Raw genomic sequence first — 27,299 nt, 5'->3', positions numbered from 1 at the left:
GAACCAGTGTTCATGAGAATGCAAATCACAGATATAAAAATAAAAAAAAAATATTGGGTATTAATTAACAAAATGGTAGGAAGGTCCTGATTGTAAGCTTACGATTTATAGAAACACCTTTTGACCCCCCAAATCATCAATGCTGTATGACTGGATATGGCCCTAGTAAGTACTTTTTCTCAATGCAGACTGACTGCACCAATATGCAGTATGTGGCACGTAATAAACAAAGAAAGAAAATTACCATGAGAGTAAAATGTTCAGTGTTCTCCCCAGCACCTATTTCCCGGGTGCTCTACCCGGCTGTTTTTACTTGCCATCCGGCTCTTGGAGCCCAACAGAGTCCTATTATACGAGGGGGTACCCAAAAGAAACCAGAATCAATTTATAAAAAAATAGTGTATGTATTTGTACATTTTAAAACTTCAGTTACCTGCAAAGTACTCTCCACTTGAATCAATGCATTTGTCCAAACGTTTTTCCATTGCTCAAAACATTTTTTAAACTCTTCGTCGTTGATGCCTTTTAGTACTTTTGCCTTTTTTGTTTCACCTCTGCAATATCAGCAAAACGTTTTCCTTTACGGCCTTTTTTCATTCGAAGAAATAAAAAAAGGTCGCGGGGGGCAAGATCGGGTGACTACGGTGGGTGAAGCAAAGGTATCATGTTGTTCTAGGCTATACATTGCTTAACACACATCGCTGTGTGGGCAGGTGCGTTAGTCTCTCTGGTTAACAGCAAACACTCGGGCATGAAATGAGTTGCAGCAAAATTTGTGCTCCAATTCCTCGTTTAAAATTCGTTGACAGGAACTCCATGAAAACCCAGTCCACTCCACATTCATCGATGGTCAATCTTCCAGAATGGCTTGACAAATTTTCATAACATTTTCCCCTGTTCAAGGACGTCCGGAACGAGCTTGATTGTCAATTGACATTTCACCTCGTTTGAAACTGGAGAGCCATTCAGAAACTTGTGTTTTACTTATGACAGCTTCCTTGTATGCTGTTTGTAGCATAACAACCATTTCTGCTGCATTTTTTCCAAAAACAAAACAAAATTTTACAGCAGCACGTTGTTCGTGTGAATCAGCCATCACAAAAAATAGGTGAAAGATTGACTAACTCGTTGACAAAAAATATCACTGGAGTCAAACGATACCTTCCTCCCGCAATGTCGGCAGGCATACTGGCTCAGAATTGTTCTGCAAACATTCACCTAGCAGCGGAAGCCCATACTACATGTTCCCCGCCTTCTAGAACATGATTCTGGTTACTTTTGGGTACCCCCTCGTAATAGAATAAACCATTGTTTTTCCTATTAGAACAGCACTATATGAGCACTACAGCCAGCAGTGTGTGTTAGACCACTGACCTCCAAGTCTGATCAGTCCCAGCAGGTGTGGGTAATAACCTCCAACATTTTTCAATATTATTACAAAGTATTACAACTGCCCCCACCTGACTAACTCTTAATGCCACCTGGATGGCAAAATTTTCCAGGGAGAACACTGGCGAGCCTTAAAGCTTTCCCCATAAACATTCACAAAAATCATACCTGAATTTCAGGACTTGATTTATAATTTTTTCGTTCCTGCAGAGGAACGTCGCTTTCTGCAATACAGAAAAATTGACATTCTTAAAAAGGTACAACCATATTGGTTGCCAACATTATTTATGTGAATAAATAGAACTAGGTAAAAAGAAAATTGTATGTACGCCACCTGCAGCCAATGTCAGGTTGACCCTGAGGGCCTGAATGGTGTCCTTGGCTTTCCGTAGTTCAAACTCCAGGACTGGACAGGGATTTGGATTAAACACACACAGGCATCCAACCAAGAAAAGGGAAACAAAAATAAAAATAAAAAGCAAGGATGGGTGTGGAAAAAATATATTTACAGTTTGTATTGAAACAGAAAACATGCAGTCTAATGGTACTTATGGAAGCATGCAGCAGAGTTGGCTTAGAAAACCGACATTGTCACTACTGTAGTGAAACTAATCAAACCAAATTCAGTTCAAGCTGTCTGACAAAGAGTTTAGACCGAAGGATATGAAATAAAAAGTGTGTCCTAATATTGTGCCAGTCTGGCATAAGATTTAGGCTTTCCTAATGAGCAGATGGCATAGAGTGCTAGTGTCACCCACATTCCGCTTGAAAGATGTATGTGTATAATCTAAGACAGGCAGCTTTTCTGTACAGAAAATAAAGAAGCCAGTAACACAATCAGCAGCATTACACAAGGTAAGAGTTAAGTCATACTATAAAGTCCAAAAATGAGCTACAGCACTGCAGTCTCTGTTTAGTTTAAATGTACAAGATATAGCTGCTCATCATGGACTTGGGGCACAATTTCTAAATCCTACCAAGTAAAATAGGTCAGACAGCAGAAATCTCTGCAGCAATAGCCATCTAGAAACAGGGGAAATATGTATGGCAGATAAGACCAACAGGTTGTACCTGTCCATTAGAATTTGAGGGTCACTAAACAAACTAGTTGTTAAAACATTAAAAAACACCTTTACAAATACTCATGTAAAAGCTTCGATATTATAACAGACCTGACAATACTGAAAACAGTTATGCAGCTTAATTCTGCAGTCAAACTAGGCTTAAAAAAAGCTCCCGCAATAACTCAATAAAAAAAAAGACAGGGAGTCAGACGTGCAAAAATAAACAAAAATAAAATTGCCTCCACAATTCGTTTTCCCGCACGTTCTGTATTTTTTACTTCTGATAAACTTATGAAACCTTGTGTTTCTGAATGCTACTTGCACCTCTTATAAGTGGCAACTTGCAAACTAACTCTATGGGTTCTTCAACCTTAAGGAAGATCTACCCAGCACTGACTGGTACATACCAAACACTTTTCAGTTGCTGCGCACAGGAGCCATCTCTCTCCAGCACCACTCCTATTCTTGCAATTAGGACACCGGGAGCACTTATTTTGGAAACCTCTCATGGAAAAAAAAAAACGCATGAATAGGGGGAAGGGGGGGATAGAGACTGTTTTTGGCTACCACAGGCTGGAGCAGTCTCACTATAACAGGGACACCCGACACATGCCCCTGACCTGTCCAGTGGTCCAGATATATGCTGGCAGGAAGAGCCACAGTGCTATTTCAGCACAGGGGTGTTGGTCTCTAGGAGGCTTAATGATGTATCACTGCTTCAGCCACATCTTTACTCCAGCTGCATCTATATGCTGGATTTTGCATTGCGTATATCCAAGAAGCGTGCAACTCAAACTAAAAAGATAGATCAGGCTGCATTTTTGCATCTACGTTCTTGACACCTCTTTGAATCCATATATTTAAAGTAGCTCCTAATTTAGAATGTTGAAATACTATTTACTACTGAAAGTTCTACCTAAATAACTCCTGCACCCCGGATGCTTTGCTTGCTGGATATCCTAAAATAGGATATTTGGTGTTCCACTGTATAGTACAACAGACCCTATAGTCTGCGTTTTCACCCCTATGCTAGTTACACACAGATGATGAAAAGCATCACCTGTTGAAGCGTAGGTGATTTTTAACAAGCTACAAGGGAGCTTCGAGATGGAATTAGGGAACGGTTTGAAAGCTGTGTTGTAACATAGTGTACCGACACAGTGGTTTGACAGGTGTTCCCATAGAACCTGTTCATTTTTGGATACCCGGGGTCAAAGAACATTTAATAAGCTTGTTGATAACCATTAAACGCCTGATATCAACACCTGTCTGTGTAAGTCCTTAGGTCCAATGTGCACACTTAGCTCTTATATAGCAATGAAAAACAATATCTTAGTCAAGTCCTGTAGTTAATTTGAAATTTGTTTCCTTAAGCTAGCCAATACCTTGCTCATTCCAAATGATGTGTGAAGATGTGCTGGTGTTGCTAGCTGCTCTGTGCTACACAAATACAAAAATGTATTTTCCTACTAGCAGCTGTTAAGATGATTGTAATTAATGTACAACCCTCCATGTGTTTCCCCAAGTGCATTCCTGGTCACAGATTATGACTGCCGGAGGGTGTTCATCAAATCTGTGCATCATAGTCAATCGTTTGGTTTGAATTAGATCACAACTCTTGAAGAAATGGGGTGCAAAATGCCAATGGTATGTATGCTGGGTGGAAGGAATGAAAGACCATAACAAAAAAAAAATGCACAAAAAAACAGCAACATAAGATTCAGGCAAAATGGATGGAAAAAAAAAACCTGTGTCAGACGGCCAGAAGCCAATGGCAATGATCAGACAAACACATCAGGTTTAGGGGGAAAGGCCAACAATAACAAACACTCTGCTGCATGTTTCTGTTTGACAGAGGATATTTTTACAACTTCTTTTGTTACTTAATTGAATAATTTATTAAGGTTTTTGCTAATACTTTAATTGTGCTACCCCCCCATACTTCTATAAACAGTAATAGTACAGTCAAAGAACATGCACAAAGTTTTGAGTACAAGAGCTTTGTGAAGTACAGATAACAGTTTGTAGAAAATCTTTCACACACATCTAATCCTTAATTTAAAAAAAAAAAAAAAAAAGCTAGGATACAATGCTGTAAAAGGTACTCCCGTAAGGTCAGGTAACCTACTGGCTCTCGTGCATTTTTACACTACCAAAGACGTGTGAAAACAAGTGATAAATACAAAATGCTTTTGGAGCTCACATCCGGATTACTGTAAGCTTCCACAACGTGGTTTACCCAGGGTACATGCATGTAGATAAAAGATGAGCTCTGGGAAGCACAATGCTACCACAGCACTAACAATGCTTGTAACGGAGGCAGAGAGATACTAAAAACAAAAAAGTTTCGATCTCAGCCCAATTTACACGTATTCTATTGGTGTTAAGAATTGTAGTAAAATGCATAAAATTAACACCTTGAGTATGAAGCTGAAAGATTATTTAACAACACTCCACAAAAGGGGCAAACCTGAGCTAAAACCATAGCAACAAATCAGCAATTCACTTTTAAAATCAGTTAAATCAGTCTAATGCAGGTTAGACAATGAAAGCAAATACGTAACATGTTGATCAGTTACAAATCTGCTCTAATATCATAGCAAGAATAACCTTTAGTGATTGCTAAAAAATTACTAATTGTAAAGTCCATTTTATTTGTAAGATACCGTACATGACATATTCAAAATTTGCAGTTTTGTCTCAGCAGGATTCCAGCAACTTACCCACTGTAGTCCTAGTCTGCACACCATAGCCAATTCTTCCCGAGACTCAAAGGAGTCTCAGGAAGAAACAATTGTCATAATATACAGAATAAGGTGCCATGACAAAAACTGCCTAAGAAAAGACCTTTATCATCAATAATTGACAGATATAGCAAACACTGTAATTTAAAGACCATAATGTGTGTCAGGTAACCAAAGTGCCTAAAACACACTGCTGAAGCCTAACCATTGGATGTAGTTTCTACAGTTCAATGAATTTAAATCATCTCCAGCTTTCTAGGAATACAGTCAAGTAAAAATCCAAGAAATATCTGTAATTGTAAAATTAATTTAAACATTTTGAGTCTCTTCCTAGTCTCAGAATTGTCTGCTGAACTTAGGGGTTAGACAAACTGAAATGCTTTATGCAAACTACATAAACAATTTTTATGCTGTGGCTATTAAACACTGTCAAAATATTTTATTTCTCCAACAAGTTACTAAGCAGTGGTTATAAAGTATGTTAATAAACTAAAATGGTTATACTGTTGACATAACACAGCAGGAAACATCAGCACTGTTCATGTATTCAAAATAGTAATACCTGGTTAAAGGGCCAATGCAACCAACATTGCATTTTGCAGATCACAGAACGTACTGCTCAAACACACAGTGCTTAGCTCGCTGCAAATCTAATTGCAATAATGACTTTATAACAGAAACACATTGAACAGTATGCTGAAATTTTTTAAAAACATCTGTTTTATATAGCAGTTTCTGTTGAGCAAAGAAAAATTTGCGTCCGCTTCAGTTTAAAATGTATTTATTGGCAATACTAAGCAAACATAACATTAGAAATCTCAATAATCGGTTACTTAGGACTCTATCTTCCATAATGTTAATTCTTTCTTGGTAAACTAGTCAGTCAGTATGGCTGCTCATACTCATTAATAATTGCAAATGCAACCATAAATAAAGTTCCCTGTGCAGATACATATGTACATACAAAATGTGTATGACTAAAAAGATTAGGAAAATAAAGTATTATTTACATGTTACTCACCTGCCACTTTCTCATCAATCTCCCGATTACCATCATCAGAGTAGCGAGCAAAGTCCAGCGAATCAAGAGTACTAATGCTACCAGCTCGATCTGAAACAGAACACAAAGCTGGTAAGCCAAAGTCCAGTCATAGCTTTTCTCATGTGAATCACAGAAACACCCATAAAGTCTTTTCCTAAAAGAGTACTAGCATTACTTAAATTTGACCATACATATTTATGACACCTAAATAGTTGCCGACATGTCAGTACTTCCCATTAAGGGCCATGTGATATTACACAATGTACTATGGTGTGAGATCTTTAAACAACAGAAAAGGCATACTAAGTCTTCCATATCCACAGTTTTAGTGTCCAGTGATAATATGAAAATTATCGACTACTAGAAATTTCTGCTGTCCAAACATCACCTTAAAACAAAAAGCCCACAAGATGCATTGCCAAAGGACAGTCTGTTCAATGTTAGAAGTTAAATATTTCATAAACATTACAAATTGCATACTTGGAAAATTCAAAATTCTGTACACACATTTTAAAAGATTCACTCTTGATTAAAACAAGGAAAATGTTCCTTTTGGATACATTTTCAAGACAGGTATCATTTTGATGTGAAGAGTATAAGGAAAAGCTTAAAATGCTGCAAATGGCTTGAAAACTGACATTAATGGCTCATTCACATTTATTCACTGTTAAATGTGTTTTTTTTACCACTTGAAAAGCACATTAAAAATAGGATGAATGGTTTCTTATCCGCTTGTTGAGTTGCCTTATAAAAATGTTAAAGTGCTGAAATATTTTAGAACTTATTCTCATGCATTACTGTAAACTACCAGCACAATAGATTATATTGGTAAAAAAGCAACATGTGGGAAAATTGCATGGAAAATGTATTTAAAACACACCTTCAATTTCTTGCCTTTTGAGCCATTTTCCTAGTGCATATGTGTGAATAAACTCTAAGGGGCATATTCAATTGATGGCGGGATCGCCGAAACTCCCACGCTCAAATCCTGCGTGTGAAAACCGTTAATACGGTAATTTACTCGCTGGATTTCAGCTCGCAGCTCAGGGAAATGCAGCGAAATATTACCGTATTAACGGTAATATTTTTTGAGCGCCGGATTTTCGACGATCCTGCCGTCAATTGAATATGCCCCTAAGGGGCATATTCAATTGATGGCGAAAACGCCCAAAAACTTGCACTATTACCGTTATTACGGCAGTAATAACGGTAATAGTTTTAACGCCGCGGGGACTTCAAAGAATTGAATATGCCCCTAAAAGTAATTGACATATGTAAACTATGGACCAACACACTGGCATAAAGTACTTTAAATCTACAATGCATTGATAATGTATGTAGGTTCAAAATTACTAACATTCCGACACTTTAACCTAAGGTATGAAAATAAAAAAAATAGAAGACTGAGCACAGGCTCGGACTGCATGGTCCACCCTTGTGCACTACACTTGTGAGAAGAAAAAAAAAAAAGATACAGGGAGACCAGGGATGCAAAAATAGAATTACTACTATAGTATTTCTGTCCCAGGTCCCCATGAGATGAGGACGAATTATTAAATAGGGGATAAGGGGAAATCTACTTCTACAGAGGTGAGTGGCAAAAATGTGTATCTAAAGAGGTGAGGGAGGCCGAATGTGTTATAGGGAGAGGACATGACTCGCTCGTTCAGTTATGTAACCACACACACCACTCTAAGGGGCGTATTCAATTGTTCAGTCCGGACCTCAGAAAAACTCGCGCTCTAAAACTATTACCGTTAATACAGTAATTACTCGCTGAATTTCAGCTCGCAGCTCCTTCAGCGATTAAATTACCGTATGAACGGTATTTACGCGCAATATTACCGTATTAACGGTAATAGTTTTAGAGCGCGAGTTTTTCGGAGGTCCGGACGAACAATTGAATACGCCCCTAAGCGTTACACACGTTTTGTCACTTGGGGAACAATGTATGGGAGGTATGGCATAATTACAAAGAGATTGCCCTTTTGCAGCAGTAAATTCCACATATTTATATGGTTAATTGTAGGTGGCAGAGTAAATCCTAACTTTCTTAAGTATTATCTTTCAATGAGGACTGACAACAAAGGTTGTGCACCCCTGTTCTAAAGTGACAGTGGAGACAACAGACTGCCTCTCCTGTAAAGCAGGCAAGTGCATCCCCAATTTGGAGAAGAGTTGGGGGCATTAAAATACAACAGAGGATGTGAACAATGCGGTGGTATAGGAAGCCAACTTAAAATGGAAGCTGGTTTGTAGCAGTCCAGTGTGAGTGGGCCCCTGGTGTCCTCATGATATATTTAATTACTGTGGATGCATGGAGGAAACAGGAGTCCTGCACAGTCCACAGCAATTGTATATCCAGTATATACAATACACAAACAATCTTACATGTAACAACACTCCTTCCAATACCATGTGTCACATACAATCATCACTATGCAGACCACTAAACCAACACTATTAAAATATACCTCTCCAAACGGAATACAACCAAACACAATGTGCATACATAAAAATACAATATAGTACAACAGCATATGAATTGCAACAACTGAGAAACACTTTTGCACCAAACACTTCCATTGTTTTCCATCTGTCACCCGATTACCATACTTTGCTCCATTTTAGCAACTTTTGAATTCTAGTATAACATAAAATGCGCTGTCAATGACTATGTTCTGTCTTTTACAGCTATGCAAAGGACATTTTGACTACATGGACATTTAAGAACAGGAGCTAACTACTATTAATATTTTGTTGTCTAAAAGGAAATTTTTCTAGTAAAACAGCATATATAAAACCTCAACAGGGGCTCGCATAACCGCCAGTAACAAAAAGATTCAGATAGGCAGCCGTTCTTACTATATTATCAACAAAGTATTTGGGGCATACTTATACGATCATATGTAGCTAATTTTTCCTTTTATATAAAGTTAATCCAATATATCCCAAATAACTACGGTTTTCAGTTGTCAAAATGAAAACTAGCAGGAAAAAATATGTTTACACAAATCTGTAATTTCAAAACCAAAATACAACAACAGCCAGATGTTTTAAATTGTATTTATAGACCGGCTTTACTTCATTATTAACAGAAATACCCAATCTGATCATGAATATTCTGGTTCTAGGCTGCCAGTTTCCATGGTAACATATACTATCCCCTGCTGCATTTCCCAGGCCTTTGTGTGTGTTAACACATAACAGACTATACACTGGCATGAGAATTCTACATTTACATCTTCTTAGCATTTATTGTAAATAAATAAAACACAGAAGAATTACACCTGTGTGAACAGATCCTTGGTAGAACACAGAATAAGATTTACTATGCATCTCCTATGTAATATATTTTTCCTGTACAAACAAGCTTATGGGTAACTGGACCCCATATCTTCATAGAGAAATATGATGAATTCACCATTTATCTCCTGTGTTACATTTCCCAGACAGGAGGGGAAGGGGGGGGGGGTTATATGTGCCATATGCCAGACACATAGCACAATCACAATCCTGCTCTGGAAAAACTTGAGTATGCATGCATATATCATGTGAACATTTTGGTGAAAAGTAAACCTGGATTCCCTAACCAAAATCCTGCTCCTGCCCCCTTGTACCTGCTCCCTCACATACCAAGCAAACCAGGAACAAAATTGAAGTTACCAAGTGTATTCATAAAGCCTCAAACAGTGATTTAGGTTATAAAAAACACCCTATATTTTTCATGGAATTGCCCCTTAAAGTAAGTGGGATTTAGTTGTAAAGCTGCCCAAAACACAAATATTGCATTCAAAAACAAGACCTCGCCCTGTTAAATTGGATGAGAATCAGATTTTTATTTGGCATGACTGAAAACCTGGTTAATCGACAAGTGCAATCAGTATGTATGTGGGTGACCGGCTGGCATAATATTTTTATTTGGAAGAGAATTGAAGGACCTTAATCTGTGCAAATTAGACTCCAAAGTGGACAAAGTTCACTTCTTCACAAAAAAATAATATGTAAAACGCTACAGTTTCATTTTACAGATCTATATAGAAAAACCCCACAAAATTGCTCTAAAAAAATAAAATGTTTATTTTAATTATTTTTTTTAAAAAAATTTTTTTTATAGTAAACATGCAACTTTTATACCACTTTGTAATGGTTATGTGCACACATGAATATAAAATGCTGACCCTAAGTCATCTCCAACACCTGCTTGTCCCAGGGCAATTATAGACCACTTTATTTAAAGACTTTGTTAGGGGAACATAGAGGGCTCAAGTACTATCTGCCACCAGGTGCATCAAGCAGCATTTAATAGAACACAGGAGGAAGTTTAAAGAGACAATCATATGTTGTCCCTGATCACAGGTTAGTGATACAAACAAAAATCATTTGTTTTAAAAGTGCTCTGATTCACAAGCTATTGGCCTCTGTGTTACTATATTCATAATCATTATAAGAACTCCAAACTAACAATCATTCTGGCTCACCCAACATTAACTTCCCAAACAATTACCCATCCCAGCAGCTTATGAGACAGACAAGGCATAAACATACAGTACTGACGGCTTGTAAATAGGCATTATGTTTTTTGTTTGGCGAAACACAATCTCACACAAACAAGTAAACCATTTGTGTGAGACAGTGGATCACTAAAGCAATGGTGTAAATATGCATTATTACCTGTATTAAGTAGAGAGCTGCAAGGTTAAAAATACGCCATTCAGGGACATGAAATGTAAAGTGTATAAGCCTCAAAACAAGCTGCAAAGAGGAGAATCTAGATGCTCCCACAAAGCATTTCCTTAGAGAACCTGGTGCTGCAAACAGATATCTCTCCTACAGAGGTGAACATGGAAGATATCAGAGGGGAGCTGGGTACGCACACTAATGACTATATGAGAAGTGTAATTGGGCAGTCTTAACAATGAAACAATGAGGTGTAATGGGGAACTTTGGGCGCACCCCGAAAAACCTGTTTGTTGAACACGTAATCTATTTATACTTCACAGCTCTAACTCCTGTTCTCCTGAAATAATGACTATACTCCATGCTAAAATGACTGAAAGAAATAGGATTCCTTAGACTAGAAGCTCCAATGGGGCAGGGACTGATGTGAGAGTTCTCTGTACAGCGCTGCGGAATTAGTGGCGCTATATAAATAAATGATAATAATAATAATAATAATAATAATAATAATGAGCTGCAGGCTTATACAAAGGAATTAGTACAAAGTTTATTAAAAGGAAAATTATACTTTTAAAATATACTTTTTGCCAAGTGTATCTGCTCCTCCTCCTGTCATGCAGCAAAGTGCAATGTGTGGTATCAGGTTTAAAAAAAACAAACATGTAATATTTCATGGCATTGCTGTGTTTGCCCAAGATAAAGTATATTTGCGTTCACATCTAGAATGCCTTCATACAGAAGGAATCCAACACAACATATGTAGCTAGGATTTGCATGAAGGACTTTATTCCATGAACACTCCTTTCTTTCTCTATATCCAACTGTATTTCCAAAACCAAAGACTTTTCAACTGTTAAAAAAATGCATCTCTGATCACTTTTATACATCTACAATTGCCATGAAAAGAGTATTTAACTCATCAGAATTTCTACATCAATGCATATTTTAAACAGTGAATTTTACCAGATCGTCAACCAAAAGCTAATATCTGAAATGAATAGCAAACGAACAAGATATTGCCCCCTTGAACTCCTTAGCAGCTTTAAATGCCATTAGACATTTCTCCCAATGATCATTCTCGCACAATGCTTGGAGAACTTTTAGCTCACTCCTTACAGAACTGCTTCAGCACAGTGACATCTGTTGTTGCTTGGGCATGAACTGCAGGTTTAAGGTTCACCTATAACACAATGGAAGTGTTTGTAGCTACACCATTCAAAAACAAGGAAACAAAAACACTAGCCATTGTTATGTGAATTTGCGTTTGTTTTTTATTTTGTTTGTTTTTTTATGATAATCTTCTGATGATAAGGGCCACAGTCAGACAAATTTATATTGGGAACCACCGGCCTACATCAGGTGGGGAAAAGGTGGCAATAACTTCTTCACACTATAACACTGTATGTTTGATTACCTTACATAGCAAAAAATAAGATGAAAAATGTTATATACTTCTATCTTAAATGGGAAGAGCCAATTCAATAATGAAAAAGTCTCTGTTCTGAACATCTGGAAAGGTAAAATACCAAGAATTAGCGTAAGAAAGTTGCAGCACCCCAAGTCAAAGCGAGGCATAAACTTTCCAAATATCACTAACTAGATTCATGCTGCCATCCTAAGAAACCTTAAGAAATTAATTATTGTTTGTGGGGAGAAGATGAAATTTCCTATTAGTCAGGTGGTTTGTGTAGGAGCATTTAGTGAATTATGCACCTTTCACTCCTGAGTGTGCAGTACTGGGGCAACACTGGGATAGTAAAAGGAGGGAGACTCTGCTACTAACTACTAGTGTGGCAGCCCAAAAAAATGATCTTTCAATTATGGATTCACAAATATACTCCACCCTTATCATTGCTTAACAAATTAGAAAAAGAAGAACAGGTCCAGCAATTATTGGACACATGTGAAAGCTATATCAACATCATTCCAGTCAATTAGGAGTAAGATAGATTGTGTTGCCCCAATTTAAATACTAAATGTGCCATTTTTATAAGAAAAAAAGTAAATTAAAAACTTGCTACTACAAACTTCTGTACTACTCATAATAGTGCCAAGAATGGTGGCATTAAATAACCGCTTTCTGAATATTGCTCCCAGACTAGAACCTAATTGTTGGGTGCTTTGGAATCCAAGGTGGATTAGAAGGTGTGTCAAATATATACTGATGGCAATTTTTCATTTTGCAGTAAACAAAGAATGTTATCCTAGACATAGGAGCCCATATAGCTGCTGTTTAACCCCAGAACCCAGACAAAATAAAATGCAGCTTGTTGATGGGAGTTAATCAGACAGCCGTTACATTTGACAACTAGTCTTGCACTGCTGCAGGAAAGACAGAAAAGATGACTGCAGAAGACAGTTTTTGGAAATCTTTAAGTGTTGTGCATTACATACACTGCATTCAAAACAAAGCCTACAATTGGTACATGTTCGCAGAAGGCTGTATAGACCTTCCAGGAGCAAATTAATAAGCCCAATGTTTGTAATAATAAACACAATTATAAATACAAAATTACTCAAGTGCTTAGAAATCTATCCAAAGGCCATCTTTCACTATCTACTTAGGAGAGAAGCATTGTTAACTTCAATCATTGTGGGTATGGCTTGTAGTCTCCTAGATAACACAAATGTTTTACCCAGCTGGATTGGTAAACGACAAAAGGATCATATCACTAAGTTTGAGGTGGAAGAACAGGATATGCTATGTAATGTAATTTGAATTTTTGAACCCACATCAACAGCCATTTTTTTTGATCATTACACAAGAGCCACAGGACACATCTTTTGAGGTCATGATAGAGCATTAGGAAATAGTCCAGAAAGCTTTCTTTTTAAACACAGCTAACATCAGTCCATGGAGGAGGGCTTAAAAATGTATCCATTTAGGTACCAGATCATTAGAATGATTACTTCCATTAATATAATTGGGCATGTCTAAGCAAATGGATATCTCAAAAGATAGGATGGAAGAACGCACAGGACATTTTTTTTGTGAACTAGACCTTCATTTTTCAGACACATTGAAAACATTTATTTCATCCTTATTTTATAACGCCTTTATAAAATGCACCCCGATTGTTCGCCAACTGCAAGTCTACTGTAACACTTTATATAAATATGATTAGTATGTTTTTAATGTATGCATATTTAAAGCAATCACTGATTTTGAATAGAAAATTGCAGATGCATAACAGCAAGCTGAGAAACTGAGCAATAGTTCATACTTAGGGTTGGATTACCCATATTGCTCAAATCAATTATATTAATGGCTTTGTGTGTGATGGATACTAAGTATCTCACAAAAAGCATTGCTGTTTCTTGAGGTAAAGGCATTAGGGTCATTCCATGTAAGTTCACCCAGCCATGACACCCACAGACTCAGATTTTCATGAAACTTGGTACACTTGATACTATCACATGTCTACCAATACATGAAAAATTTATATTCTCTAGGCCTCATAGTTTCTGAGACATAGAAGGTCAAAGTTATGTAAAATTGCTCAGAAATGCCACTCCTGATTCTCTAAGGGGGAATTCAATCCCCCCCGAAGTACCGCCACGGAAAACCTATCACCGTTATAACTACCGTAATAACGGTATCTAAGCACACTATTACCGTAATATCGGTAATAGTGGGCAGGCCGCGTTACTTTTTACAGTAACGCGCCCAATTGAATTCCCCCCTAAGTGTGATATGAGTGTGGATTTATGAGTAATCCTACATCACTTTGACCCCCTATATCTCAGAGACTATGAGCCCTAGAGAAGATAAATGTTACACAGGTTAGTAGATATGTGGCAGTATCAAGTTTCATGAAAATCTGAGTTAGTGGGTGTCATGGCTGGGTGAACCGACATGGAATGACCCATTAATAAGGGTGGGCACAAGGCTAGTTGCTTAAAAATGTGCATCCAGTATCTAAGATTTGCGGTACATTTTACATTTACTAAGTGCTTGAAACAGAAAATGAAAATGTATCTTTTTGGGGTTTAGTTGCTTTAACCAGAGTTTCTCCTTCAAATAAAAAAAACATTGAAATCTTTGAAGCATTTTTCACTCCACTTTTAGAGAAAGTTGGTAGCATAAGGTAAGACAATAGGGTACAAAGTACTTCAAATAAAAAAGTTTATTTCAAGATGTAATGATTGCGATGCTAAATTTCTAATAAACTTTTGAAAATGCCCTATAAAACAAGAGGGCTGCCCATATCCTCTTGGACTGCTTTTATACCTCTTTTCAGTGTCCTGGTTTGGTTTTATTAGGCCAGTGTGTCATTCTTCTGCTTTGTAAACCAAGATTACTTCAAGAACCTGAGGGCAGTGCCGACATGCTGTAAAGCAGACTGGACCAGTAAGATCTCAAGTCCTCCAACCTGATAAGTACCGAAAATTGGGGTCTAAAAAGGTGAGAAAATGGGCCCCCAGGAGAAGAACCCATATCTTAAAAAGGTATGGGGGTGGGGAAACATTACTTTTTAAGAGAACATAAGCAAAAGGTGTAAACATCATTTAAAAGTTATATGTTTAAAGAAGAACATGTTACGTCTTTAGATGTACAGTGGTGGTGCTATCCCAAACAAACATGTCACACTCTTCTTATTACCATCAAAACGCAAATAAACAGTTTTGTTTGAACTTACAATTTTAAACACAATACCGCAAGTGGTTACCCAGCCTGAAGCTGTTCCTAATTTGAATCATTTACCACTTTACTTTTAGAAATTCTGTTTTCACTTTAAATACATTCATTGTTGTCAGGTGTATATTAAATTATTGTTTGCTCACAAGGGAAACCTAAACAAAAGAAAATTCATATTTAGTAATGGACTTCCTGAAAACGGATCACACTACTTGTATGTGCTTCATCATAGACATAATACCACTTTCATACTGCCGCCCCTGCAATATCCCGGGTTTTTGAAGCCGGGTTTTTGCAGGGTCTCGGAGCGTCCCAGCTCAGAAACACCATTCATACAGCACCTCGGATCCGGGAATTTCCCGGGTTGACCCCATTCATACTGCACAACTCTGTGCCCTGGCAATTTGTGGGAGTCATCACCAGAGCAGTTTTCATTGGCTGAAAAATGGTGAGGTCATTGAAAGGTGACTGGTTAATGCTGGAACACAGCATTTATATGTCTCATAATCTGGGGATGTGATGATTCACGCAATCAATATAATAATGTGTATAGTATTTGGGATCTAAGTACCTTTCTTCATCACTCAGCGACTGAACTTATCATTCGGATTCCTGCACAATATTTACAAAAAGGTATGGTAAGAAGGTGTGTACCAAGATATTGTGATTTAAAGGTGCAGGGATAATAACTATTGGTGCTTAGAATTGAATTTTACTCTATGGTAATAAAACGAGGCAGCAACTTGACATGTACATTGAGCTTTCTTGTTTGTGACCCCTCTGTGGCTGAAGAATGAGCATTGAAGAATGAGCATTATACAGCTGCAGGGACTGGCTAAATGACCTTTACTACTTATATTTCAAATTTAGTGTACTTGTAGCTCTATTCTGGTTGATGTTCTTAATTTTCTCACAATCCAAACCCAATTACTACATTTTACTCTTTCCCCTTTTAATAAAGAATAAAGAAATCTGAGAGATCACCTTCAGTTCCAAAAAATGTATGTACACAGCAAAGTAGAATCACTGTGAGATATGCTGCACACAGATCTGTACTATAAAACATACCCCTCACCATTGCCCCACAGTTCTTCATGATTCACTGACAGGCAGACAGCCAATCATCTTGTTTTCTGTGCAACCCGGGTTGAAAAACCCGGGTTGCACCATTCATAGTGCAGGCAACCCGGGTCCGACCCGGGAATTACCCCTCGATAAATCCCGGGTTGAAGACGCGGGTTTTTAGACTTGTACCATGCATACTGCACCAAGACCCGGGTCGTTTGAGCTCGACCCGGGAAAAACCCAGGATTTTGGTGCAGTATGAATGGGGTATTAGTCATACAATCAATTATGTTTGGTCTGTGTGACTTCCTTCATATTTAGTCATTGTCACACAGTTTGGTGACATGGTAGAACAGAGCAGTAGAAAGTCATAGCGATCTATCAGAAAGATTTAATTAGTTTAGTGAATGTCTGATTAGTGGCTATAGGTTTCAGCAAATCTGCATCATATTCATGAAAAACGGTGTGTGTGGTCTATTTGCCGTGTCTCAATATTCAATCAAATCAAATTGTTCAAACAAATATGCCTTGTATTTTCCTTTAAAAAGTCTGCCTGTACTTGATATGTTACCAACACCAAAATACTATTATGTCTGTGCCAAATTAGTTTTTTTGTTATTTGCATTAAAGCAATAGCAACATATTAGTCTTGTAAAACATAATTGGCAAAGACTTTCTACAAAAAACATTTAATGCATAAGGATTTCAAGACACAATAATCATTCTGTATCATGAAATAGGTTATGCAATTTAATTAAATTAATGCACAATATAGAGTATTTGTGGAGGTATTAAAAACAAACAAAAAAAAAAACACCAATGCAGGAAAGCCTGCCCTTATAAGGGCTAAGCAGAGTACACAAATATATATGTATATGCAACCCCAACACAAATGTCCGTGGGTGTTTTGAAATGTCAAATAAAAGTGTATCTAGTGTATGATTGTAGGGTAAAGCTGCAATACCCCACATATATACAGTTTTCATTTTTGTTAAACAGCAATAATGTCCTCCTATAACCCAGTCTACCCTTTGCAAAATCTCTCTGTGGGGAAGGCATGTGGATGCTACGCCAAAATAATTGCATTTTAGCACTCAAGCTAGCTTTCAATGAGAGTCACCTGATCTGAGTCACAGTATTCCCCCCATGTGCATAGTGGAGAGGAAGGAGGGGTAAGGGAATTGTGTTGTGAACAAGCAAGCCAAGAAAAGGGGCGTTACACATCCGCTCAGCTCTTTACATCATATGTTGTATGACTGTAAGAGTCATGGGGTAAGACACGACACTTACCAAACTGCAAATTATTAACAGCTTCAAGACAAGAAACAGGGTTATTTTCTTACAATAAGCCAGACAACAATGTGTAAAAAAACAAAAATATCTGTTCATGGTATTGCAGCTTTAAAAGGAGGAGATAAAAAAAAAAAATCAAGATTTTTTTTTAAAATAATATAACACATACAATTCTTCTCGAGTTACAGCTAGCGTACACTGCGATATAAACTATTTCTGTTCCACTAAAAAGCTGTGATGGCTCTTCCTTCTTCAGTACAGCTTGGCCTCTCATAAGTCATTATGACACTGAACTTAATGAGGACAGCTACTAATATAGCTCATAGTAGACCATAAAACACAAGTAGCTGTACCTTTGAGTTACGTTTTATATTACTTTCTGCCATGTAAGTTGTCTGTTTTCAATATATATGATCTATACCATTTATTATATAACGATGTAATGATACATGGCTGTTTTTTAAAATCTTTCCAACCGTTTTGACTTTCTTCAAGATACTGTATATTGGGTGCAAACTGCAGCATTTGAAGCAGCACAATTTGATTTCCTAAAAGGATTTAGTCTTCTAAGCCCCAGTCATGCTAAAAATGTTCTGAATAGGCCTAGAAAACACAAAGGCTTAGGTGCACTAGCACAGACTAAGGTCACGGCGCAGGCAGACTTTTGCCATGGGTATATTAATGAGGTTAGCATTTGGAATTTGAAGTCATATTTCCTAAACGTTTGCAATCTAAGGATACCATGTTTGAATTTTCTTATATGCTATGAAAGTCGGCCGGTTCTAGTGGAGCGCCTCATGTGTCCACCTGCAAACCAAGGGACAGTTTACTCCTCAACATTCTGCCATGGAACTAAAATAAGCTTGTGAGTTATGACACATCCTATATTGAAGTCACACTGGTTAATATATTTCTAATCAAGTTGAGCGAGTTCCGCATTTAAGACTTGTTATGAACTGCCTTTAATTTCAGCACCTAGGCAATAAACTTAATTATATAGTTGAAAGATAATGTTTCACTATAGCAGATGTCAAAATTATGAAATCTGATCATGGAAAAGTAGATGACATATCTGCTGTGATACACATTGCCTTAGCCCCAATCTGCATGGTGCCCATTAACAAACATTATATTTTGGTGCAAACATGCATTTAAACTACAGCAACTTGTCAGTAATCAGCTTTAAGCTGTCCATTTGGTTGCTATGGTTAGTGCAAATTTTGCATCTAAATGTAATGGAGTCCAAATGACCCCTTTTTTCAATTTTATTTAATAAGCATTTCCATTGCAACTACTGTAAAATCCTACTGCACTATTCTGGTAGGCAGTTTTGATCCTGTTAAGACCTTTTTTTACTCGCCAAAATGAATGAAACATTCCGATAGGGTAACCAAGGTCCGGAGGTTTATTCAAAACCTAATTATCTGGTATCGGTAGCTTATTCAAGTTATTGTTTTGTTTTTGCAAAGTGGTTTGGCCCTTCAGATTAATTTATTGGCTTATTCATGAAAGCCTTAAATGTTTATTAAATACACATTTGCTTTCTAGCTTCCCTCTGTGCTTTTCTGCAATATTTTTCTAACACCAGTTTGTGTCATATACCAGGACAATGGAAATACAAACTAAGCTGCTTACTGAGCATGAATATATCCAAAGTAGTGTTGTATTGTATCTCAGCGCATCAAAGGTCAAACAACTTTGATGACATGGAACAGTGATGGGCAACAAGCAGCCCAGTGAGCCTATCCGTGGTCATCATCAATTTATATAGCGCCATTAATTCTGCAGTGCTGTACAGAGAACGCACTCACATCAGTCCCTGCCCCAATAGAGCTTACAGTTTAAATTCCCTAACATACAAATACATTAGGGTCAATTTGATAGCAGCCACTTAATCTACTAGTATGTTTTTGGAGTGTGGGAGAAAACCTGAACACCCGGAGGAAACCCACGCAACACACCGGGAGAACATATAAGCTCCACACAGATCAGACCATGGTCGGGAATTGAACTCATGATCCTATTGCTGTAAAGCAGAAGTGCCAACCACTAAACCACCGTGCTGCCCATGGTTCCCAGCTCCTTCCTGTTTTATGACTCATGGTCCTTTTTCGCAGCTTTATGCCACATCAGCTTTTACTAAATAAGTGGCTTAGGGGTGTTTTTTGGTAAATGGGTCTCTAAAGGGTACATGTGGTGTTTTGGGTGAGTGGGCACTGTGAGTGGTCTGATGGGTGAATAGGGGGGTCCATTTGGGTCTCTTTCTTTGACTAAATGTATTGTTTTAATTTATTTTTCAGATTATGGGTAACGTCTGGCTTTTTCAGGTTAGAGGGCCCTTCTAGTGTTTGGCCATCACGGCTATAAAGATTTAACTGGAAAGCTCAGACAAACAAGCTGAAAGTAATTTGAAAGTGGGCAACCCTGATAAGAATACAGGAGACGAGTATGTTTAATAATATGCATTTGTTGGGTGAACTGTGGGGAAAGCAACCTGAAAGCATAAAAAAAAAAAAAAAAAATGATAACCCTTAAGTTGTCACACAAATCAGAGATAGGTTAGTAGCCTAAGACACACCAACCAAATTCAATATTTAAAAGCACAAGGTATTTTAATACAAATGAAAGAGCTTTATACTCCTGAAAACTTGAAATAACTGCTCCGCAATTAATGTAGAGATGTGACAGCACAGCACTTTACAGAACAGCTATAACATTAGCAGAGACAACAGTAAACACCTTACGGACCAAAAAAATATTCTGACATTTGCTAGAAACACAGATGAAGCATCCATTAGTTTTCTGCGGTGGTAAAAAGCTGAAAATGGAGAAGGTGAGAACCACAATACGATTTTATCCTTACAAAAATAAATAAAAATAAAGCGATCAATCTTTAAAAATAAAGTTTACCTCAGTCACACAAATGTTTTAATTGGGGTGGTCTGTGGTTTCCACATAAAAAAATACATGCTATTAAAATGAATAAAGCAACATGCGGTAGTGTTTTCCGCTTTGTTTCTTTTGTCCTTATCTCGTCTTTTCAAACTCTTGAGGATATTTATGGAGTGGTCACACATCCTTCATTTAGAACAGCAAGATGACATAAATGGAACGCTCTTGTGGCATCTACAGACCATCGAAGGCACATTATAAACGTGATACGGAAAACAGCCTGAATAAGATTATAAGAATTGCTATATAGTACTAGTTTTCCAAGGGCAGCCTTCTTTTCCCACACAAAATCATCAAGTCAAAGGGGGTATTCAACTGTCAGCGAGTTGTGTTTTTTTTTACCGTGTTAAGTAATATGAACGCTGTTTTTTATCATTTTCGAGCAGGTTAACTTTACCCGCAATTCAATTCCATTTTTAACGCTATGGTTTTTTTCATGAAACGGTCCTCTCGCGCTCCAGTAGAAGGTCTATTGAAAGTATAGGGTGTGCGAGAGGTAGTCTCGCAAACACAATTTTTAACGCACGGGGCCAGTGTTCCTTCTTTTTCAATTGAATTGCACAAGTTTTCCCGCTGCTCTAACTCAAAACGGTCGCTATTGCAGTCAAAAACCCGCTGGAGATTTTTTTTTTACGCAGCGGGGAAAAAAAACAAAACTCGCTAACAACTGAATACCCCCTAAAGACCTCGTTTTCCTATAATTCCTGCTCTTGATAAGTTGGAATAGGTCCCTTATAAACGCTTTATCTTAGTTTGGCGTCTGAAAGGGAGCAAGGTGTGGAATTTATGGACCTAGTTCAGTCACACGGGTGTCCTAGCTCAATTGTGTTTGGTGAGACCCAGGTTGCAAAACCTGGGTCTCACCATTCATAGTGAAGGTGACCTGGGAATTATCCCACCAAAAGTCCCAGGTCGTTAGACCCGAGAATTAGACCTGACACCATTCATACTGCGCCTCGACCCGGGTCGTTTGGGCTTGTCCCGGCAAAAACTCAGTTTTTTGCAGTATGAATGGGGTATAAGAGGCAACAAAGTGCTTCCACCTCAGGGAACGTAACACCTCAACATGACGTAAACAAGCCCCCAGTGTGGCGTGACACACTGGAACGTTATACACAGTTGAAATAATGGGAAGTACTCTGTAAATGTGGCACACAGTTTTAAAGTCATAGGAAATAACAATTTACTGACATAAACTATCCTCCCAACAGCTGTATAAATTTACCTAACAGAGTGTGTGTTGACACACCAAGTTTGCTCTTTTTTTATTATTTCCTTTGGTGGGATAAAAATGTATCAATAAGTTTTGTTTTAATGAGTTTCATGCTTTTGACTGTTAACCCCGCTCCCTCCCACAAAAACACTATAGGAGTAACTAAAGACAATAACTTTAAAGTGTCTTTTTAATTGAAATACTAGCATGTCTGAGGCACGACAGTGTCACGTGGAGAGAGACAGCCCATGACATTTCTAATGTGAAAATTCTATTTCAGCAAGACATTCCTTTTACTATAGTAGATGGAGCAAAAAAAATAAAAAATAATAATAACTAATACAGTATATTTAAAAAAGGTACTTATATTGGGTGCAGATTAAGATGGCTGCAGTTATGATGCTTCAGATATGCTCTTAAAAAACAAAAACCTCTCCATTTTCTTCAATAAAATTCTACATAAAATGTCCAAACACTTATGAGTCACCCAAATCTGGAATTGCATTATGTAATAATACTTGCACATACAGATCGGTATCTGTTTCATGAAACCCCACACTTGTTAGAATTGATATTGAGCTATGGCTTTCCTAAAGAAGACTTGCTGTGCTGGACAAAAATGATTACCAACATTACAGTACAAATAGCTTCATGTGACTCCCAATATGTCTAGAAAAAAAAAACCTACAACAAAATCCTACAGTTGTGGGCTTATATAGACACAGGCAATTTCTATAAATGAGACAAGTTGCGAACATCAGCACTAGTTCTTGTGCAAACTGCTGTGTAGGAAAAACTATACACATTTTTTCATAATAATCAGAACAATCCTATTTTAGACTAAGCCGCAGTTTATGCATGTTTGTTTCCTACAAATGTATTTCTTGTGTTGCTGTACTGACACCAGATGATAAATGATGGTGCCAGTATATTAAAATACAACATCAATAACAAGTGCTTTTCAGGGTTACATATCTCATCCACTTAGCTTATATCAGCAGATAGACACAGCACCGACTACTGATGGAAGATTGGTAAATTAAAAGAAAAACTAAAAGCACCAAAGACCAAAATGGCTTTTACCAAAAATTACTGTGAAACAGTTACCAACTATTTCCGTAGACAGGTCTGGGATAAACACATACCCACCTAATGCTGACTAATTGACAGTACACACATGTGACATAATGGGTAGGGCAGCAAAATTGCAGCTATCCAGGCAGATCAATAAGGATTCACAAAATGTTGTCTTTGACATCCTAAACATACGCTGCTGCAATAAATGAATGAAATATACAGCAGCGCAGAGAAAGCTGCAGAACTGAATGATATGTCAACATCCACACACGACATAGACACACCGCGCCCCCTGTCACTCACTCAGCTGTCCACCGGCGGTGCTCGGGTTGGAGATGCCGGGTGCGGGCGGTGCCCCGGCTGTCGGTCTCTCGAAGTTGCCGGGGTTGGAGAAATAATCCCGGAGCCGGGGCAGCTCCCTGCCAGTCTCCAGCAGCTCAGTGTGCAGCTCCAGAGCAGTGAGCAGCAGCTGATCCCGCAGCAGTTGTGCCGCCACCGCATCCAATGGGACCCGGCTCGGCTCACCCGACAGCAGGTTAAGTCGGTGCCCGGTGGGCTGCAGCAAGTGGGGGTCATTCTCGTCCGAGAGATAGCGGGAGGCGAATGGAGGACCAGGGCGGGCGTCTAATGGGGATACATCTTCCTCGTTATCCTCATCTTCTTCTTCTTCCTCCTCCTCTTCTTCTTCTTCTTCTTCCTCTTCAGCGTCTTCTTCCGAGTCGCTCAAAAATGGGTTAACGCTGCTGCTGCTAGTGCTGGGACCCACAACACCCGAGGAGCCAGGACAACCGGGAGTAACACCCGAGGAGCCGCCCGGGCCAGAGCCTGCTGCAGGGGCCGCCATCTTGGAATGAGGCGGAGACCAGAGCGGGGAGGAGAAAGTGGACAAGGACAATATACTGGGAGACACCTTACAGCTATTCCACACACAGAGGAGGAGGTTCCTCCTGTCACATAGAAGGAACATGCCTGTTATGTCCTATAGTCTGTCATATTGTCTAGGAAATGGAGCCGTATGTTGGGGAAAACAACAATGCACAACGAGATTTTTTATTATTATTTTTATTCATCTTTTTATTTTATTGGGAGATTTTTATTACACAAAAAAGCAAAAAAAAAAATACCTTACACTTCGTAAAACGCAGCTTAGTAAATGCAGACACATTTACCACGAAAACATATAGTGGGTGTCATCAGTTTAGGAGTCAAACACACATTTGGGAGCCAATTGAGTTTATCTGTACAGGCCTGTATGCCAGACCAAAAGGGGGACATTTTTAAGATTTGCAATTTATCAGAATATCAATATACACGCCAGAACATAACATACACTGTGGTACATAATATGAATGTCTCCTCATTTTAAACGCACATTTACTAAACTGCCTCATTTTCACAGTTCTATAATAATCTAGTTGTCTTTTCCACAATTACCTAAATTGAATGTCATAAGGTATTAAAATGTTTTTTCCTACATTTAATTAATCCAGGCCATGTTGCTGTAGTTAGAAAACAAGAGCAAAAAGTGGAACAATATTATTATCACATTGAAAAGGAGTCAGATTGGCCTGTATGTAAGAGTTGGTCAGAAAACCATTTATGGGCCCTTGACAAAAACATTTTATAAGGTAATTTAATAAACAGGTTGAAGTTAGCTTCTTTTTCTGCCGGTTTCTTATTCATTTCTTATTCATGTTCCAGCTTCTTATTCAGAAACTTTATTTTTAACGGATTAAATCAAGTTGATTAGAGTAACATTAAAGGGTGCCCCTCACAAAATTGCAATTGCATGTAGCCTGGCCTAACATGGGTTAGGGCATGAAATCTGGTGGCAAATTGGGCACAGTCACTATATTTTGTCATTTTGAATAAGTAGATATAGTTTTGCAAGGGCTAAATCCGGTTGGGCCACAAATTTGATAGTGGGATGCAACATAGGGTGGTCAGTTACATACAACCCACTTGTATTTTGCCTGGTCCAACAAGGTTTTGGGCATGAAATCAGGTATCAAACTGGGCACAGATTGCTTCTGGCATTGCACTCACACATGGTTTAGCAATGCTCCTTACATTGATAAAAATGCCTGATGTCTGTGTGTATGACATTGTTGTGAAACATCAGGATTTTTCTTTTGTTTCTGGCTTTCAAAACCACCTGGATAATGATCCAAAAGAGCTGTTCAATGGGGTGCATCCAAGAGTCCCATGACATGTGTGATAAAAAATTCTTACCCTACCAAATGTGTGATAATTATTGTCAAAGAAAGAATAGGCTGTTTTTTTATCATTTTGAATACGTAGCTGTAGTTTTGCAAGCGTTAAATTCCGTTGGGCCACAAATTTGATAGTGGGAATCAAAAGAGGGTGGTCAGTTACATATAAACTCATAAAAAGCTGGTTCTTCAAAATGATCCCATGTCATTTCTGGTCTACATCAGGGCAAATATTTTGTAGTAGAAAGATGCCTGGATACCCAGGTTGATAGTGTCATCTTTCCATATATGGACAAAGTGATCTGAGTGATTTTGCAGTTATTTTGGGGCCACATGCTACTATTCTGGGCCATTATTGTCATGGGTGTGGCCAGCTTTTTTATTGCATTTTTGTTTTGCAACTGATTGTCAAGTCTGCCCAAACTATGCACTTGTAACTCTAACATCATGTAACATTAACTAATAATAAGTCTTATTATGTATTCCAAAATCTGTATGCTGCACCCCTTTCACACTCTGCAACAGTCCTCCCCTTCACTTTAACCATAACAGCCCCCACTCTTATTATCTGTCAGTCTGACTTTAATTATTCAAAACTATTGTTGGTATTGCAGGTATAAGGGCAAGAATATTTTTGAATGTAATACATTTTTTACTTTTTTTTACAATTTCAAAAAAATAAAGTCAGGGGTGGGCAATAGGTTTTGATTACATTAATTTTTTAAAGCATGTTCATTGTATGTCCATCTCTGCTATTTGGAGTAACTTAAATAAGTGCTTAAAATAAATTACCTTACACCCATACCTTTTGATTTTGACTCATTTTCTTTATAATACTCAAGTTAACCTAATGAACACTGAAGGGGTGACATCAGATCTCATGGTTTCTAAAGGTATTTACAAGCATGTATACATATATTAACATCACAAAAAGACAAAATAATCAGGTGCACAAACAATTTTATGTTAACATCCAAATTGTAATAAACAGCTAAATCGTATAGAACCACTATTCCTCATAGAGAAGCCTCAAGCCTCAAAGAAGAGACAAATTAAAAAAAGGATTGTATATTAAAAAAATGTTCATTAAATAATCTAACAGACAAGTACTAATACAGAATATTACTCTTTAAAGAATATTGCCAAAAAATACTACAACATTTTTCCAATATCCACCAAAATGTAGAAAATAGAGCTAATCAGTAGTCCTTAGGGAGATACAGACATGCATACAGTTGATTAGATGTCATCAGAGAAAATGTGGAGCAATAATACACAGACCCTTTCAGACCAAGTTGCAATGTCTCCCAGATGTATCTCAAAAACTTGTCTCAAACATCGTTCAATATGTGTAATCCGCTTCTCCTTTCATATGAATAAGTGTAACAGTCAATGATTGTGAAGTTGCAGCGCTTAAATATTGATATTATAAACAGAGTAATCACTCACATAAAGTTGAAGGCAATAGTACAAATGTAATCTTCCGCCTATTGCTTATGTGTTTCTTCAAAATACAGCGATGTAAGGCCAGAGGGTATGTACCGAGATAAGACAGCTAGAACCATGCAAGTATGGTGTTCACCTATAGCATTGTTGGCTAACCTGTGACACTCTAGGTGTTGTGAAACTACAAGTCCCTTATTGCTGGAAGGGTATGCTGGGACTTGTAGTTTCACAACACCTGGGGGTAAATGTATCAATCTGCGGGTTCTTCAACACCCGCGTGTTCAGCCTCTTTCGCGATTAAATTTCAAGCGGCGCTGCATTGTAAAGGGAAGTTAACCCTTTACAATGCAGCGCCGCTTGAAATTTAATCGCGGAAGAGGCTGAACACGTGGGTGTTGAAGAACCCACAGATTGATACATTTACCCCCTGGAGTGTCACAGGTTAGCCAACACTGACCTATAGGAACTACTTTTCCCTTAGA

General features: G+C 37.9%; 1 protein-coding gene across 3 annotated transcripts in view; it reads right to left on the bottom strand.

Annotated features, from left to right (window-relative positions):
- The window catches only part of RELCH (RAB11 binding and LisH domain, coiled-coil and HEAT repeat containing), a 91,862-nt gene extending 67,822 nt beyond the window's left edge, over positions 1-24,040 (bottom strand). Inside the window, exons 1-4 of one of the 3 annotated variants that reach the window (XM_075212946.1) lie at positions 23,462-24,040; positions 6,219-6,308; positions 1,724-1,795; positions 1,558-1,613 (exon numbers count right to left, since the gene is read on the bottom strand). In XM_075212946.1, the coding sequence (XP_075069047.1) occupies positions 1,558-1,613; positions 1,724-1,795; positions 6,219-6,308; positions 23,462-24,002 (759 nt within the window). In that variant the 5' untranslated portion in view covers positions 24,003-24,040. The remainder of the gene's footprint in view (positions 1-1,557; positions 1,614-1,723; positions 1,796-6,218; positions 6,309-23,461) is intronic. The other 2 variants (XM_075212945.1, XM_075212947.1) reach the window with 2 other exon arrangements.
- Between the last annotated feature and the right edge of the window lie 3,259 nt (positions 24,041-27,299).

This window comes from Mixophyes fleayi, chromosome 5 (assembly GCF_038048845.1).
Source record: "Mixophyes fleayi isolate aMixFle1 chromosome 5, aMixFle1.hap1, whole genome shotgun sequence".
Taxonomy (NCBI): domain Eukaryota; kingdom Metazoa; phylum Chordata; class Amphibia; order Anura; family Limnodynastidae; genus Mixophyes; species Mixophyes fleayi.
The sequence above is the reverse complement of the archived record's forward strand: the minus strand, read 5'-3'. Positions and strand labels throughout refer to the sequence as shown.